The sequence below is a fragment of the Balaenoptera musculus genome, chromosome 19 (assembly GCF_009873245.2).
Source record: "Balaenoptera musculus isolate JJ_BM4_2016_0621 chromosome 19, mBalMus1.pri.v3, whole genome shotgun sequence".
NCBI lineage: Eukaryota > Metazoa > Chordata > Mammalia > Artiodactyla > Balaenopteridae > Balaenoptera > Balaenoptera musculus.
Genome location: NC_045803.1, coordinates 47,196,194 through 47,215,105, shown reverse-complemented (window position 1 = coordinate 47,215,105; position 18,912 = coordinate 47,196,194). Strand labels below are relative to the sequence as shown.

Sequence of the window (18,912 nt, the reverse complement as noted above, 5' to 3'; positions counted from 1 at the left end):
GGAGTGGAATGTTGTTAATCATAGTCTATTAGAAGATGTTCTGGTTTTTATATTGTACTCTTTTTTAATGATTCTTAATTAGCTGTTTTTTCTTTCAGCACTTTGAAATGGTTTTTCCTATCTTCCATTTTTTTTTAGGTCTGCTGTCAGATTGTATATGATCTGTAGAGAATATTTAAATTAAAAATAAAACTCCATTGTTAGAGACCAAGTGTCTATATTTTTAAGAGCATCTGGGTTCTGCTCATTTTGCTCATAATTTGACTTAATGCACATCTCTGTCCCTTTTGACAAAGGTTGTAGAACTCATACTTGCCATCTCTTTGTGCATCGTTGTGGATTTCCTAAAGCTTAGGTGATTTTCGTTCAGGATGGCATCCACTTTATTTTATGAAACACTATCACACAAGTACCACATATGTTCAGATAATTGCAGTGCTTCTCAACAAATTTGGAATTGGTACTCTTTTTTCTTTTTTAAAAAAATTAATTAATTAATTATTTTGGCTGTATTGGGTCTTCGTTGCTGTGTGCGGGCTTTCTCTAGTTGCTGTGAGCGGGGGCTTCTCTTCGTTGCGGTGCGCAGGCTTCTCATCGCGGTGGCTTCTCTTGTTGCGGAGCACAGGCTCTAGGTGCACGGGCTTCAGTAGTTGTGGCACGTGGGCTCAGTAGTTGTGGCTTGCAGGCTCTAGAGCGCAGGCTCAGTAGTTGTGGCGCACGGGCTTAGTTGCTCCGCGGCATGTGGGATCTTCCTGTACCAGGGCTCGAACCAGTGTCCCCTGCATTGGCAGGCGGATTCTTAACCACTGCGCCACCAGGGAAGCCCTGGAATTCATACTCCTTATATCAGGGTTTGTCAGTAATAATCAAGAGGAAATTTTAACTTGTCACTATCACGTTATCATTGGAGGGATAAAAAATCCTCTGAGGGTTCTAATGTAGGTTTCACTGGTGGAAACTGGAATCACCATGAACAGTGCTGGGCTGTTGCTAAAGTAAAGGCCCTGCCCTGATCTCCTTGTCTCTTGTGTGTAATCTTCTAGATAAGAAGACTATTGTTTCTTGTTGTCTAATGCCAACATTAGAGCTTTAGGGATTGATGTGTTTGCTGTGACTGCTTATTGACCATTTCAACACCAGTTTCTTGGTCCTGAGTGGGTGACCTGTTAACTCCTTGCCTTTTGCCATAGGATTTTGGCATTGGAGAAGCTGGGTGCTGTCTTCAATCAAGTAGCCTTTCCACTGCAGTACACACCCAGGAAATTTGTCATCCACCCTGAAAGTAACAACCTTATCATCATTGAGACTGACCACAATGCCTACACTGAGGCTACAAAAGCTCAGCGGAAGCAGCAGATGGCAGAGGTAATGCATTTAACCTTCAGGGTTCAATAAAAAGGCATTCCTGTGAAATTGTGTTGAAAAGTTTAAACCTCGGTGTAATTGATGGCTGTAGTCTTTGTTATATTTGAAGATCCAGGCTCTTTTCAGGTCTTTCAAGCAGAGCCCTTTGCCACAGTCCTTGGTTTTAGAGGCTTTCTTGTGACTTAGGACTAAAATGCTGAGCTGGGTTTATTCAGTATTCAGCTACTTCTCTGGAACGGCTCTTCAGTCCTGGAACTTCCAAAACAGTCTGTTTCCTGAATTTGGGCCCAGAGGAGACTGCTTTTGTATTCCCCACAACACCAGCTCCTTCCAGAAATCATTTCCCAGCAAAAAACAAATGGTCCCAACTATGTAAAACTGTATCTGGCCTAGAAAAGAGGAAACAAGTAGTCTTAGCAAGAGAAATCAGATGGGTTAGATAGAAAAAAGGTGTTTTCATCTCATGTTTCTCAGACCACCAGGCAAGTGTTCGCCACAGCTGATGTTAGTTCTTTAGTTTCCCCTTAATGATCTTTCCTCTTCCCCTTGTCTGTGTACCTCTCCCTTTGATCCTGATTTTGGTGGACAGACTTGGCTACTTTGTGTACTATGAACACTCCCTGGAGGTGTTCTTGCTACTTGTCCACTTCTCACCGAGCACTCACCTCTGAACACACCAACTCTCCCTTGGTTCTTTGGATTTAGGAAATGGTAGAAGCAGCAGGGGAGGATGAGCGAGAGCTGGCTGCGGAGATGGCAGCAGCATTCCTCAATGAAAACCTCCCTGAGTCCATTTTTGGAGCTCCTAAGGCTGGCAATGGACAGTGGGCCTCTGTGATCCGAGTGATGAATCCTATTCAGGGGAACACACTGGACCTTGTCCAGCTGGAACAGAATGAAGCTGCTTTCAGGTAAGGAGCCCAGTACATACAGAGCTTTGAAGACTGGAATGGGAATTCTCTGGGCTGTGACTAATACCTGACTCCTGATTCTTTCTCTGTAAATGCAGTGTGGCTGTGTGCAGGTTCTCCAACACTGGCGATGATTGGTATGTGCTGGTGGGCGTGGCCAAAGACCTGATACTGAACCCCCGATCTGTAGCAGGGGGCTTTGTCTATACCTACAAGCTCGTGAACAATGGGGAAAAACTGGAGTTTTTGCACAAGGTAGGAACCAGCTAGTGGTTTTCCTGGTTCTTAGGTCCTACTAAACTTTCCTACTTTTGTGTAAGTTGTGGATCAGGTCTTTCTGATCCATCTCTTGGTGGCACATGGAAAATGCTCCAGTGAAGCTCCGCTGCTTGTTGGTCCCACATCTATTTCTATGGGGAATAGATCCATACTGAAGTAGCCCCTTGTTTTCTAGTCTTACTAAGTAGGTAGCAGTTTGTGACCAAAATTCAGTAGTTCTAACGAATTAACATTCTCGGGGCAGGGGTGACGGTGTGGATTTCTGTTTAATGGTTACATAGTTTCCCTTTGGAAAGATAATAAAGTTCTGGGGATGGATAGTGGTGATGGTTGTACAACACTGTGAATATGCTTAATGTTACTGAACTATATACTTGAAAATGGTTTAAATATTAAGTCGTGTATTTTACCATAATTTTTACTTTTTTTTTTTCTTTTTTAATTTATTTATTTATGGTTGTGTTCGGTCTTCGTTTCTGTGCGAGGGCTCTCTCTAGTTGCGGCAAGCGGGGGCCACTCTTCATCGCAGTGCACGGGCCTCTCACTATCGCGGCCTTTCTTGCTGCGGAGCACAGGCTCCAGACGCGCAGGCTCAGTAATTGTGGCTCACGGGCCCAGTTGCTCCGCGGTATGTGGGATCTTCCCAGACCAGGGCTCGAACCCGTGTCCCCTGCATTGGCAGGCAGACTCTCAACCACTGCGCCACCAGGGAAGCCCTACCATAATTTTTAAAATAGAAGAAATTCCTGTTCTCTTTTCCACACTGACAGCACATGAATGTGATTTCTCCAGGCGTCCCACAAGGGGAGTGTTCTCTAGGAAATAGTTACTTCACAGAGGCTTCTTTGTGCTAAACTCATTGTGTCTCCCTTACAACTAAGATGTCCCTTAAACTAGCACTTCTTTCCCCTCCCTCCATGTCCCACAGTCACTTTTCTGATATTGAGGCTTCACTTTTAGTTAATGGTGCCAGTTGAATTCACATGGGTTCTGAAGTGTTCATCAGGCACCAGGACTTCTTTTCACTTGTGGCATTGATCCACTTGCGGAAGTGGAGTGTTTACCCAAACACCCTGTTTATATTATAGAGACTGTTGTATGTATGGTTTATTTTCTCTGAGCAAAAGGTGATCACTTGCTGTCTGTCTTCCTGACAGATGCCTGTAGAAGGCATTTTGGGTTGAGGGGGTGTGGCTGTATGTTTTAATAGCTGCATAACCTGTTTTTCCTCTCACAGACTCCAGTGGAAGAGGTCCCTGCTGCCATTGCCCCATTCCAGGGGAGGGTGTTGATTGGTGTGGGGAAGCTTCTGCGAGTCTATGACCTGGGAAAGAAGAAGTTACTCCGAAAGTGTGAGAACAAGGTAAACACGTTGGTAGAGGGCCCAGATGTAGCTAGTGAGGAAGGAGGAGACCCTGGTGGGGTGGTGGACAGCAACTGTTAGAGTCATCTGTCTTTATCAGGACCTTCTCTGTCTTCCAGTGCCAGGTGAAGAACTAGGCCCTTGAGACTTGAGAAGGGGAGGAGTAGGTGGGTTTCTTGACTTCTTTACATTGAGAGCCAGATTTCTCTCCTTGCTTCTGCAAGGAATTTAACTGTGACAGGCATATATTTCCACTGTATTAAAACCAGTTAGCTCTTTTTCCCACCTTCTAGGAATTTATTGCTGACTCCTCTTCTTTGGTGTGTGCCATTCTTCAGACCATATATATGCTGCAGTCATGGTAACCTGGACTTTCTGTTGATTCTGCACCCCAAGGTTACACCCATTGCTGTCCTTGTTTTTCCCAGCATATCGCCAATTACATCTCTGGGATCCAGACAATTGGACATAGGGTAATTGTATCTGATGTCCAGGAAAGTTTCATCTGGGTCCGCTACAAGCGTAACGAGAACCAGCTTATCATCTTTGCTGATGATACCTACCCCCGATGGGTCACAACAGCTAGCCTCCTGGACTACGATACTGTGGCTGGGGCAGACAAGTTTGGCAACATTTGTGTCGTAAGTTGATGTTTACTTGGGTTACAGTGATGTATAGGAAAGCTGACCCAGTTTGTTTGTGGTAAAGCCAAGGACCCAAGACTGATCTCCGACATGGAAAGTAAAAATGGGTATAAAATTCTTTAAGATTCCCCTACCCACACCCCATTCACCTCCCTCCTCCCCATGCAACATGATTTAATAATGATAGATTTAGTTTGAGCTAAGGACTAATATTTATTTTTACTTTTTGCCAAAATTTTGGCTTATCTTTTAAAGCCCAGTCTGGCTTTTCTTGTTCATGTTCTGTGGTCTCCGTTTTTGCTCTTTAGTTTTTGGTTTTTTGGGTTTTTTTGCTTTTGAGTTTGTCACTCCTCGGACATCAGAACAGGTGCAGGAGACTTGGGCTCAGGCCTCTGCCAAATTCGGGGCCCCAAGGTCTGCGTGCAAGGACCTGGGGCAAACGTTGCTTGGTGACTGAGGTAAGTAGGTTCAGGACCCAGCCCTGTGATTTGTGTCACTTCATTGTAGGTGAGGCTCCCACCTAACACCAATGATGAAGTGGATGAGGATCCCACTGGAAACAAAGCCCTGTGGGACCGGGGTTTGCTCAACGGGGCCTCTCAGAAGGTAAGATTGCAGAAGGGACCGCAAAGGAGGGGCACAAGCCTGTGTAGTACATTCTTTATGACCCTCACCGAGGAAACATTTCTTTAGTGAATTATCCACAGTGCATGTGACTATGTTGAGTGTTCTCCCATGCATGGTGGGTTTGACACAAGGTGACCAAGTTACTATCCCATTTTTATGACAATAGAATAGAAATTTTTCTGAAACATTTTAGCAGTGTAAATCTCTGCATAGTGGGTTCCTCAGAAAGGATGGTTGCACAGGTTCATTCCAGATACTAACCAGCTCTTCTCTGAAGTATGCCCTGGGCTTTACTGTTCTCCTATAGACATATACTTCTGTATCTCTGGACTTTTAAAAATAGATCCATTTTAGAGGGCAAGCCTAGAGATTGCTGTTTTTTATACTTTTCTGTGGTTACCTTCTTTTTGCAAACTTGATAATTTAACAAAAAGGTTTTTTAGTTATAAATCAAAAATTATCTAACTTCAGCATGTTTGTGAGGGCATTAAGCTCTAAGTAAATGCTAAGGACATTTCAAAGTATTTTTAAATTTTAGTAATTTTTGAATTTCCAGAGGTGGTGAAATCTGGCCTTTGGAGGCACTGTTTGCTCTTGGGAATCTAGAACAGGCTCCTGAGGGCACATATAGTCACTATTCTGGTTTCAACTTGCAGGCAGAAGTGATCATGAACTATCACGTGGGCGAGACAGTACTTTCGTTACAGAAGACCACGCTGATCCCTGGAGGCTCAGAATCGCTTGTCTATACCACCTTGTCAGGAGGAATTGGCATCCTTGTCCCGTTCACATCCCATGAGGTGACATCTTCCACACTGGTCTGGCTTTTGCCTTCCCAAGGTTGTTTCTTGGTGCTAAATCTGCCTAAGAGGGCAATCCATTTTGTCTCCATCTGCAACTAGGAGTGTTGTGCAGTTTTTATAAGGTGACAGGAGTGCCTGGGGAGATAGGAATCTTGATTTTTTTTTTTCCCCCTGTGGAAAGCCATCTGGTTTTATACTGTACCAGGGTTTGGTTAGTCAGAGGCTGAAGCCCCAGAACCAAACCCCACAGACCAGGAATGATGGGATGGTGTGGACTGGGCATGTAATGCCTCCTAGAGTCAGCTCTTGGATTGACGAGATTTGGTTTATGTAATTGCAACCAAGGAAGCTGTGGTTAGGAATCTGACTTTACAAACCATTCTTTGCATATGGTGTTTTCTCTCATGTTTTGCAAATACAAAGGGGTTTTCCTTCAGGTTTTAGCTACCTTGTAGCAGGAGAACCTGTGGTCATGAGGAACAATTAGATACTTAACATCTCCTTGCGTGGTAAAAATCAATAGCTTCTCTGTTCATTGTGCTTTGGAAACTGTAGACTAGTAGTTGAAATCACTTTTTTCTTTTAGTGACAGATGCTTTGTTTCTTTGCCAGGACCATGACTTCTTCCAGCATGTGGAAATGCACCTCCGGTCCGAGCATCCCCCTCTCTGTGGGCGAGACCACCTCAGTTTTCGTTCCTATTACTTCCCTGTTAAGGTAGGTCTTTCTTGGAAACTCGAGTTGAAAAGGGGGATCCTCAGCACATTTAACCAGTCTTTTTCTCTGGGCCTCCCTCCTTAAAAATCGGAACAGTCTTGAATGAAGGAGCATTGAGGATGTGGATTGATGGAGGCAGTAATGTGGGAGAGGAGTAGTTAGTGATATTCAGAGACCTCTTCCCTCAGGGCAGACCATAGCCAGAGGAAAGTTTTCACCCAGTTTTGCTAATCTGAACTCTGGCTACTAAGGGTCAACTTAGAGTAGTATTCCTGGCTCTGTAAATGTAGTTCAGGTATCTGAGGGAGAATAAAATGCTTTCCTTGCAGTTGCTGCTTTAGCATGTGTCATTTTCTTTGGGCATCTAACCTTTTTCTTCCTCTCATTTTTCCATGCCTTAGAATGTGATTGATGGAGATCTCTGTGAGCAGTTCAACTCCATGGAGCCCAACAAACAAAAGAATGTCTCTGAAGAACTGGACCGAACCCCACCTGAGGTGTCCAAGAAGCTTGAGGACATCCGGACTCGCTATGCCTTCTGATCCCTTCCTTTTCCTGTGGGGCTTGTCAGAGACTTTATTTCCCTCACCACCTGGCTCTGAATCCATGTGACAGAAGAAGGGTGGCTGTATAATTAAGACTTTGTAATATTAAAGCTAGTAGCTCTTCCCCTGGAGTGACTGGTTTCCCCTAAAATTGGCACTGAGACTTGCTACACTTCTCCTTGCCTGGTACATAATACATTGCCCCCAGGTTCCGGTGTGGAATACAGTGTCCCTTTTCCCAAAGCTTTCTTGCATTGATATTTTTGGCTATCCTCTCTACTTTTGTACACACCCTTAATTTTTAACTGGTTTATCTGTAAATATAGTTTTGTATGATGTTATCTTTGTGGGAGGCGGGAGACAAGCTGAGGTGGAGACTAGGTTGGATATAGTACAACTCCGGAGTTCTGCCACCCTGGAACCTAACCAGAAATACAAACCTAGCTTTTAAGGTGGCTGGTGTCCATGTGTCTTTTCTGAGAATCTGAGGTGGGAGATGGGAGCCCAAGTTGGAGCAGGAAGAACTGAGTATCCTTCTTCCAGTTACCAACCTGGACTTCTGGCACCCTGTGGCCTCATGCTCCCAGCTCTGTGATGGTTTTTGGCTTTCTCTAGTCTTTTCTACTATGCAGATGAAACTTGGGCTCGATGATAATTATATAGTCATCCATACCTCTTCCCATTGGATAGTGAGGAAGGGTGGCTGGTTTCTTCTTCCCTGTTTTAGCTCCCTTCTACTTCGAAGCCTTAGAGTGAAGGATTTGTCATGAATTCCAGCTGCCTAGTCTCTTAATAGATGCTCCTTTTACTTCCACAGCTCCTGAAATGATCATTTGCCATCTGTCTACTAGGAAGGATCAGTAAGTACAGAAGAACCTGCCCTTGGGAATAAAGTCAGTACATGTTGTCCCTTTTTAAAGGCACATGGGTAATGGGGTCGGGGGTGGGGGGCCTGTCTTCAACAGACATCTTAGGCGGGCTCTGGAGGGCCTTTGGAGTATGTGGAGGCAGCAGCTGGAAGTGACCCAGTCTCAAATGTTCCAATTCACACTTGAGAATTCAGCCTTCCCCTGTCAAACTGTGTGGGAAGCCTTAATGTTCCAGGCAATCCGTCAGCTTCATTGAACATGGAGAGGCCTGAGTCATTTCTTTTCTGAGTACTTCACAGAGTAAAACGCTTTTTTGTTTGTGTGCTCAGCACTTCCATTGAACAGATTCTCTGGCAGGCACTGGGTTAGAGTCAGGAATGGAGGTGGTTAGATACAATCTTTGACCTCTAACAGCCCACATTCCAAGTGCAGAGAGGGTTCCTGATGCTATCCCTGGAACTGTGTATCTCTTTAATCACAGCTTGGTTTTGGATCAGTCAGTAGAGACCTAAGTTTTGCCAGGAATTGAATCCCTAAATTACACTTCATTTTCTCAGTTCATGGGTATACATAGTAGACAGTACTTTTGAATTACATTTGCATAGTCTAATTCCAGGGCTCATTTTTGCTGTGGCCCACCCCCACCTTAACTTGTTCCATTTAGCCTGTCAGATTGTATGATGTTGATGTGCGGTGGTATGAGAAACTCAGCATAGATATTTGAGCAGTGGCTCCTTGTTCCTAGCCTCTCCCCTGAAATACTTCTTCCTACAGTAGTAGGGGGGTTATGTAAGAACGGAAAACTTGATCTCTGTATAGAATCAGGAGTTGCCACCCTTTTTTTGTTTTTAATTATGTAGACAGCAGTTTATTGTCCAACCCAGGGGAGGAAGACACCACATGTCACTCAGGGATACTGCATGCCATCCATGCTAGACAACATGGGGGTTGCATTCAGAAACCCAGTAAACAACTAGGGGCTTTGGGAGGCAGGCTTTGTAATATCAAGAGGGTGGAACTCCTCCTGTTCTTGTGGGAAGTTGTGATTGGCTTGTTTGAATAAACCCACAGACTGGCAAGGAGCTGAAACCTCCGCAGAGGTGGGCAGGAACTGTGCCTGGTCCTTTGATACAGAGGATTGTTTAGCTAGGGAACCTCATTCATGAGAACAGAGTGGGGAGGGAAGCTTGGCGATTAGGCCACTTGAAGCCCTTCTGATTTTATAGCATGAGATACTGGACCTTAATTTTAGATCTTATACCGTAACTGGGAATGTGTGGTCATCCGATTATTGCTCCACTGGAGAGCTACCAGTAGGCCAGGCAAGGGTGAATTTCACATTGGATCATCTTCTTGTGCTTCCAGTGTATTACAAGATTCTCTTCCATTCCCGGGGAAAATGATACAAACTCAGTGGAATTGTCAGAGAAATATGGGTGTGTATTGGAAAATGTTATCTGATAGATGACAGCAAATCATGAGCTAATATTGTGAGCATCGTGCTAAGCACAGTGAGAAATTCTCAAGGCTCGCTCAGCTGAACTTGACATTCTAGTAGGGGAGAGGAGGCTTATACGTGTGAAATAATCAGCCGAATGTGTTTATAGTAGAAAGAGAATTAGAATCAGGCAACACGTCTGATCTGGTTGGGCCAAATAACAGCTGAGTGAATTTGGGCAAGCCATTAAAACTTCTGAGCCTTGGCTCCCACAGCTGTAGAAAGTGAAAGGAGAGATGTAATATATGCTGCACAGAAGTCTCTAAGTATGTATCCCAGCCTGACTTAAAACAACATCTTAGTTCCTCAGAATCCCAGCATTCATCAACAAGTCAGTGACCCTGTATCTCTTGGGAGTACAAACTGCATTTGTATGTTTGTTTTATTTTTTTCCCCAAATTTTCCTAATCATGAAAATCATCCCTTAGGCCACTCAATAAAAAATCTAGATTCCTAGGAGTCTCCCCCTTAAGTCTGGAATGGAATTTGTAAATAAGTCTAGACATGAACTCACAGGCCTGAGTTCAGTCAAGTCTCTGCCTCTGATTAGATCCACGATTTTGGTCAGGCCAGTTGGCTTCTCGTGCATAATATGGAGATAAACAGGGTTGATGTCACAATAAAATGAGAGCATATACCTAAAACACCCAGCAGTCAGCCCAGCATGTTGTAGGTTCTTATTGATCCAAACCCCAGCCCTTAATACGTGGGGCTTGGATCAGCACAGTGAAGTCTTCCATTTTCCTTTAGGAGTCACCATGGATGCGGATCTCCTTCCCTTCCCACCCCTCACACATCACAGTGATGTTCTCTTTTCCCCTTACATTGCTTTACTTTTGATGTATCTGTTGACTTTGTCATGTTCTCCGTTGTGGCCAAATGGGTGCTGGATGAGATACGAGTTTTGAAGGATATACAGACAGCATTTCAGCTCCATTACTGAGGGGCCTTCTCTGGACTTGATTTCTCTGAATTCTCACAGCTGGAAAGGTTTTCTTTTCTCCAGTTTTATTGAGATATAATTGACATACATCATTGTATCTATTTAAGGTATACGTCATAATGGTTTGACATATATAGTTTAATTAAATCCATCATCTCTTAAATACAATAAAAAGAAAAAGCAAAAAAAGAAAGAAAAACTTTTCTTGTGAAGAGAACTCTTAGGATATACTCTTACCAACTTTCATATGTATCATGCAGCAGTGTTAACTCTAGTCATCACGTACATTACATTCCTAGTACTTATTTATCTTACGACTAGTTTATATCTTGACCACTGCTCTGATGTCCTGTCCTCCCATTCTGCCCCCCACCCCTTCCCTCACAAATCTGATCTCTTTTTCTGTGGGTTTCGTTTTTTGGTTTTGTTTTTTTAGATTCTGTATATAAGTGACGTTATACAATAATTTGTCTTCTTCTGTCTGGCTTATTTCATTTAGCATAATGCTCTCAAGATTTATCCAGTCCTGCAAATGGCAGGATTTCCTTCTTTATGGGTGAATAATATTACACACACACACACACCACATTTTCTTTATCCATTCATCTGTCGATGAACACTTAGGTTGTTTCCATAACTTACCTATTGTAAATAAGGCTGCTATGAACATGGGGGTACAGACGTTTCTTTGAGTTAGTGTTTTCGTTTCCTTTGGCTACATTCTCAGAAGTGGAATTGCTCTGTCATAAGGTAGTTCTGTTTTTAAGTTTTTGAGGGTTGTCCGTATTCTTTTCTGTAGTGGCTGTACCAGTTTACAATCCCACCAACACTGCACAAGGGTTCCCTTTTCCCCACATCCTCACCAGCATTTATCTCTCGTTTTCTTGATGATGCCCATTCTAACAGCGGTGAGGTGATTTAGCTCACTGTGGTTTGATTTGCATTTCCCTAATGACTAGTTTTGTTGAGCATCTTTTCGTGTACCTGTTGGCCATTTGTATATCTTCTTTGGAAAAGTGCCTGTTCAGGTCCTTTGCCCCATTTTTTAATTGGGTGTTTTGCTGTTGAGTTGTCTGAGTTCTTTATATTTTTGGATATTAACCCTTTATCAGATATATGGTTTGCAAATAACTTTTTCCATTCCATAGGTTGTCTTTTTTACTTTGTTTCTTTTGCTGTGTGACTTTAGTCTAATGTAGTCCCACTTGTTTATTTTTTATTTTATTGCTTGTGTTTTAGGTGTATCCAGGAATTGTCACCATTGAGCTTTCTCTGCATATCAGTGGGTTTGCTTGTTCTCTGCAAAACAGGGCTCTGACAAGTGGAATTTTAGGAGCACAGGCACAAGGAATTAGGCTTGAATATGTTGGGACCAGTTTTGTCTAGTTCGTAGTTGTTGCTGTAGGACCTACAGAAAGTGTTTAGTAAAATTTAGTGATTGGATACGCTAAATTACAAATCCCATCTGTGTAAGTGTTAAGGGGACCACGTCAACTCCTTTGGTTTAGTTGTGCAACCAGGTAAATGGAGAACTCTGTCCTGTTTTGCAAAACACATTAGAGGATGCCATAGAACTGAGAAGGAAGGCCACCCCACCAAGGCATTTGCTCTTGGTTATTAGGATTGCTCCCGTTCTGCTGCTGTTAAATCTCTGCAATTTGGGTCTAAAAAAGGACTGAAAAGTTTTTAGCTGCCTCAACTTTTCCCTGACCTCAGGAGTGGAGGTTCCACAGATGTTGTTTCATTTGGAAGATCTTTTGCTATGAATAGCATTCCTTTGGGGGAGGGGGGTTCAAGTTGGACTGTGGATGGAATGTTGGCTTTTGTTTTTTTTAATGCTAGCAAGACAGCTGCTGGGGCTGGGAAAGACTCTTGGGGTTCACTTACCTCATGGGGAGAGCTCTGGTCTCCAGAATCCGTGCTGCTCCCATGACTGCAGCCTCTCTTGAGGTTATTAGTGGGAAGCCAGAAATGTTGGGAGAATTCTTCAAATGAATCAATGTGGCTTTCAGTTGTTTTTTTTTTTTAATTCCTAAATTCTGTTTCTATTCAAAATAGAAATGACATGTGTTTGTGTGAATCATCCACTTGCTCATTTGCATATGGAATATTGTATGTGAATATTTTTAAGTTTATTGCACCCTTAAAATATATTCAAGGGCTGTATCCAGAGCTCTGGTGCTGAAGTCAAACCTTGTCCAAAAAAATAACAATGTAGGGATACAGATGACTGGGGTACATGGGTGACGCTGTCTGGGGTATATGGGTAGGGAAGAAACACCTCTGTGGTCAGTGGCTGATTTATATTTGGGGATCTGATAACCCACTATGTGGGCCTTGTATGAAGTTTGAGTGAACTGAAATCAGTAGATACGGACTACACGGCACTCAAGAGAATCCCCTTCACCACTCTGCATTAGCGTCACCAAGAGCTTTTCTGTAGAAGCTTTGAAAGTCAACATCAAGAGATACGCCTAATACACTAGAAGATGGTGCTACATTCATTTATTCCACCAATATTTACTGAGCACCTACTGTGTGTTACCTCCTTGAATATCTGCTCTACACCCAGGAGTTTTTATAACTTAGCATGCTGTTTCTGTCCCTCTGAGTCTGGTGGTGAGGTTGAGTCTGCCAGAGAGCCTGGTGACAAATTTCACAGGAGCCTAAGGCCGATGTCTCTAGTTTTCTCAGATAAAACAGGCACAGCCTTGGGATTTCTGGGGAAAATCAGAAGGTCCCAAGTATGAAAAATGAGGAGGTGGAGAGTAGACAGCCAAAGATTTTAGGTCAGGAAGCTAGGAAATCTGTTGCAGTGGCTTTTCTGTTCTGCCCCAGATTACTCTGCTGGGGGTGTCTGGGCATCTGTATATTTCACAATCTGGTAATAATAATCAGACCTGGAAATCACTAGGTGGTTTCCATGAGAATGAGGGAACATTGCTTCTTGTTTAAAATGAAGCAAAAGGAAAACACCAAGTTTGGAGGGGACACAAGGATGGGAGACTGAACTGGACGTAGCTAAAGGCCCCTGTCAGCACCAGCTCACCCTCTAAATCCAGCAGCTCTGTCAGCACCCAGTCAGGCTTGGCTGTAATCCCAGAGGCAAACCCACCCCAGTTCCCCACCTCTGTCTTTTAGAGTCTGGTCCTCAGATTTTTATCCCACAGGCCCACCCAGCAGAATTTACCCTTTTCTAACTGCAAGCAAAATCTCAGGGAATGAGAGTTGCTTTTGATTAGGCCATTTCTGGAGAGTTTTTACAAGTTAATAATTTGGGGTCATGAGTAAATGTGTATAAGCTAGTGTGACATGTGATGGTGAAAAGTATTAGCATTTACTGTGAGTCATTAGGGGGTCTACTGCTGTTAACAAGGCACACTGAGGAATCTCTTGCCTTTAAGGAGCTGATGCTGCAACTGGAGAAAGGTGACTTAACATAAAGCAATCAGAAACAAGATCCCATCTGCCAAATGCCAAGTAGGAGTGAAGTCCATAGAAAGAACACTGGATATGAAGTCACATGACCTGTGTTCACCAGTCTCTAAGCTTGGTCTCAGCTTCCTTTCTGTAAAATGGGAGAATAAGACCAACCTCTTGTTACTAGGGGTCATAGTAACAGCAAAGTGCTTTCCACTGAGCTTCCAGGGTGTCTGAGGAGGTATGGCCACAGAACTTGGATCCAAAAGCGCTGGGAGAACTGCAGCCACTTCCATCTTGAATTGCAGCCCTATATGCGATGCTTTGAAAGAAAGGGGCATCATTCTAAGCCAAGAGGTCCTGGAGAGGGCACAGTGGAGTTTGTTCAGACTTCTGTGAGACCCCAGTGATATGCTGTGGCTGTACCCCCATCACCTCCACCCCACTTGCCCTCCCATGGGCTGCTTGACTACTATGAATCAGCTTGGTAGAAATACAGCAAGGCCTTGCTGACGGTGTGGCCAGTGTAGTCACAGCCTTGGGCACAGGGGTGGGAAATTAGCCATAGCACATTCCAGTGTGGGCGTTATTGTCCTGCTGGAAGTTCCAGTGTGGGCATTATTGTCCTGCTGGCCAAACCAGGAATCTGGTTTTGTCAGTCCAACTGAGAAACCATTTCTTGGGAAACTTTTCTTGAACAACTACTTTTGCCAGGCATTGACATTCAGAATAATATATGCTAACATCTTCTAGGCCAGCATTTCCCAAACCAGGTGCTGTGGAATCCTAGATGTTCATAAGAGACTCCTTAGTAAAGGATTCTGTGCTTGCTTTCAGGGAAACATGCAAACTATCTTGGGTAGTTTGATGCCTTGAGCATAGCCCTTCCCCTGTCCCTTGCTCTCTACTTGTCCGCTGGTGGGGGAACTAAAGGATTCCTTGAGGGAATTGCCCGGCTGTCCAGTGGTTAGGACTCGGCGCTTTCACTGTCGTGACCCGGGTTCAATCCCTGGTCAGGGAACTAAGATCCTGCAAGCCGCACAGTGCGGCTGAAAAAAAAAAAAAGGATCCCTTGGGGAATTGGCCCACCCCTAAATATTCCAAATATAGTCTAAGTACATTAGGGAGCTTGTTAGAGATGGAGCTCCCCGTTAAGTTCCCACAGAACTGTGCTAGCAGAACCATTCTCAGCTCTCTGACGCAGGCAAAGTGAGAGTGACCCTTGTCCTTGGAGATCGGGTTGAGCAAAGGACCTCTCTTTCATGTCATCAGGAACTCCCACAAGTGCTGTGCCAGATCGCGTATTACACCAGGACAGGCCAAGTCACGTAAGGAAGGAAGCCCTCTGGCTGTGTGATCTTGGGTTAGATACTTCATCTCTCTGGGCTTATGTCTCCATCTGTAGACTGGGTAATTGACTGGTCCTCGACACTGATGATATTTATCAAAGGCCTTTTCTCCATCTAATGTTTGTCCCCCTATGTACACATGCACTCCAGTCACTACCACATCACCCAGTTTTAGTAAGTTTTGTAGAAGGGTTTTTGTCAGAATAAACGTGTTCTGGAGAGGCACTGGGGTAGCCCCTTAAAATGACCTAGCCTGCCTGGGAGCCAAGACTTGGTTCTGCAGACTCCCACCATTAACTTGCCACCGTTAACTTGCCAGGCGCACTTGGTCAGAAGAGTTCCGGTCTGATCGTCTGGGTTTGTGGCCCCCTCCTACTCCACTCTCCAAGGCTGGCTGGGGCCACGTGGCCCTGCCCCGCCCTTGCTGGCTCCAGTTTCTGAGTCAGTTGCAGTGGCCTGCTTTCCCCGCCCTTCCCATCAGTCGGGAAGCCTGGATTGTGGGCTGGGGGAAGCCACAGCTTTTCCCACCTGGCACCCACTGCCCCCAGCTCCTAGGTACCTGTTCCAAGCCCTAGAAAACTTCATCCTGGTATGTGAACAGGTAAGAAAGCGGTCGATTTTCTCTCACATGGTTTTCTTTGCCTGACTTGACCACCCCAACTTAGCTGCTTCCTTCCTTCACAGATCACAGCAAGAGGGATTTGAGCTAGACTTGAAAAACACAGTCCCAGAAAGAAGCTCTGAATTATGTCTCAGAAAAAGGGTGTGAATTCTCTGCTCTGGGTTTCTTTTTTAAACCTTTGCTTTCATCAGCCTTGTAGGAAAAAAAACATTCAAATAACCATAAAGCAAGTTGCTTCTCTCTGCGTTCCCTTCTGAGTTTTGTAAATCAACAAACCCACATTCTTAAATGGTTGTCATGGGTTACTGGGGGCTGTTCCACTGGGTATTGCTTTAGTTCTTTAGACCTTAATGTACTATGTGCATGAATTATGTACATGAATTACCTATCAAAAATTTATTTAAAATTCTTTAATGGAAAGGAAAAAAATAAAATGGCATATGTGAGCCTTCCTCATTCAGTTGGTATTCTGAAATTAAAATGAAGTGTTCTGCTTTTACACTTTGCATTTATTCTAATAAATGCACATAAACCAACTAACTGTGATTTTTAAAGTCCATGTGGTATCTGCCACGTTAACAAGCCCATTCCAGGATATGCAGCCTTTGTCCCTCAATTGTGAAATTAGATTGCTTCCAGGTGTTTTGCAATTAATAATTTGATTTTTATGGACAACTCTGGAAATAACTTTCTTTGTCTTTTAGATTTTTTTTTTTAATCTCTCCTTGGATTTTATTCTCCATCCAGAATAAATACTTGAGGTAAACCCAAGAACATTTTTGTAGCTCAGCTCGTGTTACACATGGGGTCAGCTCACTCATAATACTTTTCAGGACCATGATGGCATGAGGGAGTGGGTGGGTAACTTGTTTTCTCTGGATTTTTCAGGAAGTGGGATGGAGGCAGTCTAGAGCAGTGGTTAAGACTTGGCCTTTGAAGGCAGGCTAGCCTGGGTTTGTATGCGTAGCTGCCTGACCTTGAACTCTCACCTAATGACTTAAATTAGTTCACATGTAAAATACAGATTATAAAACTCCTTAGGGGTGTAGGAAAGGCAGAGATAGTATTTGTAAAGCAACATTGGTGCTTAAAAAGCACCCCTGGAAGGCTCTTTCAAACCTGGGGCTTTCTCTGGGCCATTTTGGAAGCTGGGTAGAGTTGAGAGTCATCTCAAGTGCATCTTTTTGACCCCTTCCTCTCTTCTAATTCAGCCACCTGTTAGAGGCTACTTGTTTGTTCTTTTTTTTTTTTTTTTTTTTTTTTAACTTGGGCCCCTGTCTGTGCTAAGGCTGGAGAACTGGGCATCAGGGAACTTGCGGTTCAGATCAGCCTCTTTCCAAAGGTCCCCCAGACTCGGCCACCTGCCATCAGATCTGGATGCCACCAGTCCCATCTCTTAGCCACCTTCCTCAAAGGGCAGGTTTAAGGGATCACTGGACAGTGGAGAATTCCTTGGAAGTCTGTGGACACACCTTTTGTTCCCCACTCTGGTAGTTTGCTGGGAGGCCACATGGAGGCACAATGGAATACTCATAGGCTGGCTTCTAACCTGGCTGCACAAATTCCCAGCAGTAAAATGGGAATGTTAATACCTGTGCCATAGAATTACATGAGATAGTATAGGTAAATCAGCTGGCACTTAGGGGCCCATTACTGTGGAAGGTCAAGGCCATGTTCCAGAGCCTTTGAGAAAGTACTAGAATTAGCCATAAAAGACAGGCAGAAAACTCATGTTCATTGCCTCAGTCAATAAACATTTATCGGGCTGGCTGGTCATGGTGCTGGAAACTAGGGAGAGATATTGGGTTGGCCAAAAAGTTTGTTCGGGTTTTTCCATAAGAACTTTTTAGCCAACCCGATATATAACACAGGCTCCCTGCTCTTGGTACAGGTGTACAGCCCATCCCAAGGGACAGAGGAGACTGACTGCAGCTGCCTGGGCACTTCAGGACAGCCCCCTGCTTAAGAAGGAAGCACAATCTGTTAGGCAGAGATGGGGAGGAAGCAAGAGTAGCAAGTGCTAAAGCCCAATGGCGTTTGGGAAAGGGTGGGAAGTTCAGGAGGGCTGCAAAAGGGAGCTGAGAGGAAGTGGTGGGGACCAAATTCTGAAGAACCCTGAAAGTCAGGTGAGAATTTGGACTTCCTCTCAAGTATATGGGGATTTAAGTGGCTTTGGGGATGCCTGTTCTGGCAGCTTTGGGGGTAGAGGATGATGTTGGAGGCCTGGAATACCCCCAGCCTTCCACCCCATTTCAGGGGCTTCGATGGTACCCAAGATAAATCATTGCAGAGAGTGGGATTCTCAAGACAGACTTGGCCTGGGGCAGCCTGGCCTGCAAGTTGGGGCCCAGGGTTCTGGGGTTCTGGTCCCAGATTTTCTATGACCAGACCCAGGGTCTCCTCTCCTGCCTCAGCTGAGAGTTCAGGGCAGTCAGGTTTCTTACAGCTCTTGCCATTTGGAGGGCTGCAAAATGTCTCTGGAGACTGCATTCACCCTATCCCCCCACCCCTGCAACACTGTCCATGGTGGCTGTCCATGACCCAGCCTTGGCCTTGGGAGGAAGAGGCATCTTGTCTGAAGTGGACAGTCTGACCCCTTGACCCTGAGAGGCTCCATGGAAGTCTGAGAACTGTGGCCTCTAGCCCTGTGACAATCCCAGGGGGCTTCTGGGTTCTGACTCTCCTGCACGCTTGCCTGAGGGCACTGTTCCACAACTGGGGGATGGTGTGCCCTGGAACAGGGCTGTGGACATCCTGGGAACGTACCTCCCAAGCTTCCCAGGGGCTGCTGGGAGAGTTCTGTCTGTGCATCTCAGCCAGGAAGGGCTCAATAGCCAACGCCTGGAGAACCAGCCAGAACTTCCCCCTTGGGTCGATCTCAGGTGATGAAGAGGTGGATGAGTGGGGATGTGGCTACAGTTAGCAACGTTGAGGTCAAGGTGAAGAATTTGAAAGGC

General features: G+C 44.6%; 2 protein-coding genes across 5 annotated transcripts in view; both read left to right on the top strand.

Moving 5' to 3' along the window:
* The window catches only part of SF3B3 (splicing factor 3b subunit 3), a 47,580-nt gene extending 39,871 nt beyond the window's left edge, over positions 1-7,709 (top strand). For both annotated transcript variants that reach the window (XM_036832453.1, XM_036832454.1), the window contains exons 18-26: positions 1,191-1,365; positions 2,071-2,276; positions 2,375-2,531; positions 3,793-3,918; positions 4,347-4,559; positions 5,070-5,168; positions 5,846-5,989; positions 6,605-6,709; positions 7,111-7,709. In XM_036832453.1, the coding sequence (XP_036688348.1) occupies positions 1,191-1,365; positions 2,071-2,276; positions 2,375-2,531; positions 3,793-3,918; positions 4,347-4,559; positions 5,070-5,168; positions 5,846-5,989; positions 6,605-6,709; positions 7,111-7,251 (1,366 nt within the window). In that variant the 3' untranslated portion in view covers positions 7,252-7,709. The remainder of the gene's footprint in view (positions 1-1,190; positions 1,366-2,070; positions 2,277-2,374; positions 2,532-3,792; positions 3,919-4,346; positions 4,560-5,069; positions 5,169-5,845; positions 5,990-6,604; positions 6,710-7,110) is intronic.
* Positions 7,710-11,798: 4,089 nt separating this feature from the next.
* Positions 11,799-18,912, top strand: part of IL34 (interleukin 34) — a 65,326-nt gene continuing 58,212 nt past the window's right edge. For 2 of the 3 annotated variants that reach the window (XM_036832455.1, XM_036832459.1), the window contains exon 1: positions 11,799-15,934. The gene's annotated coding sequence lies outside the window, so the exon portion shown is untranslated. The remainder of the gene's footprint in view (positions 15,935-18,912) is intronic. The other variant, XM_036832458.1, reaches the window with a different exon arrangement.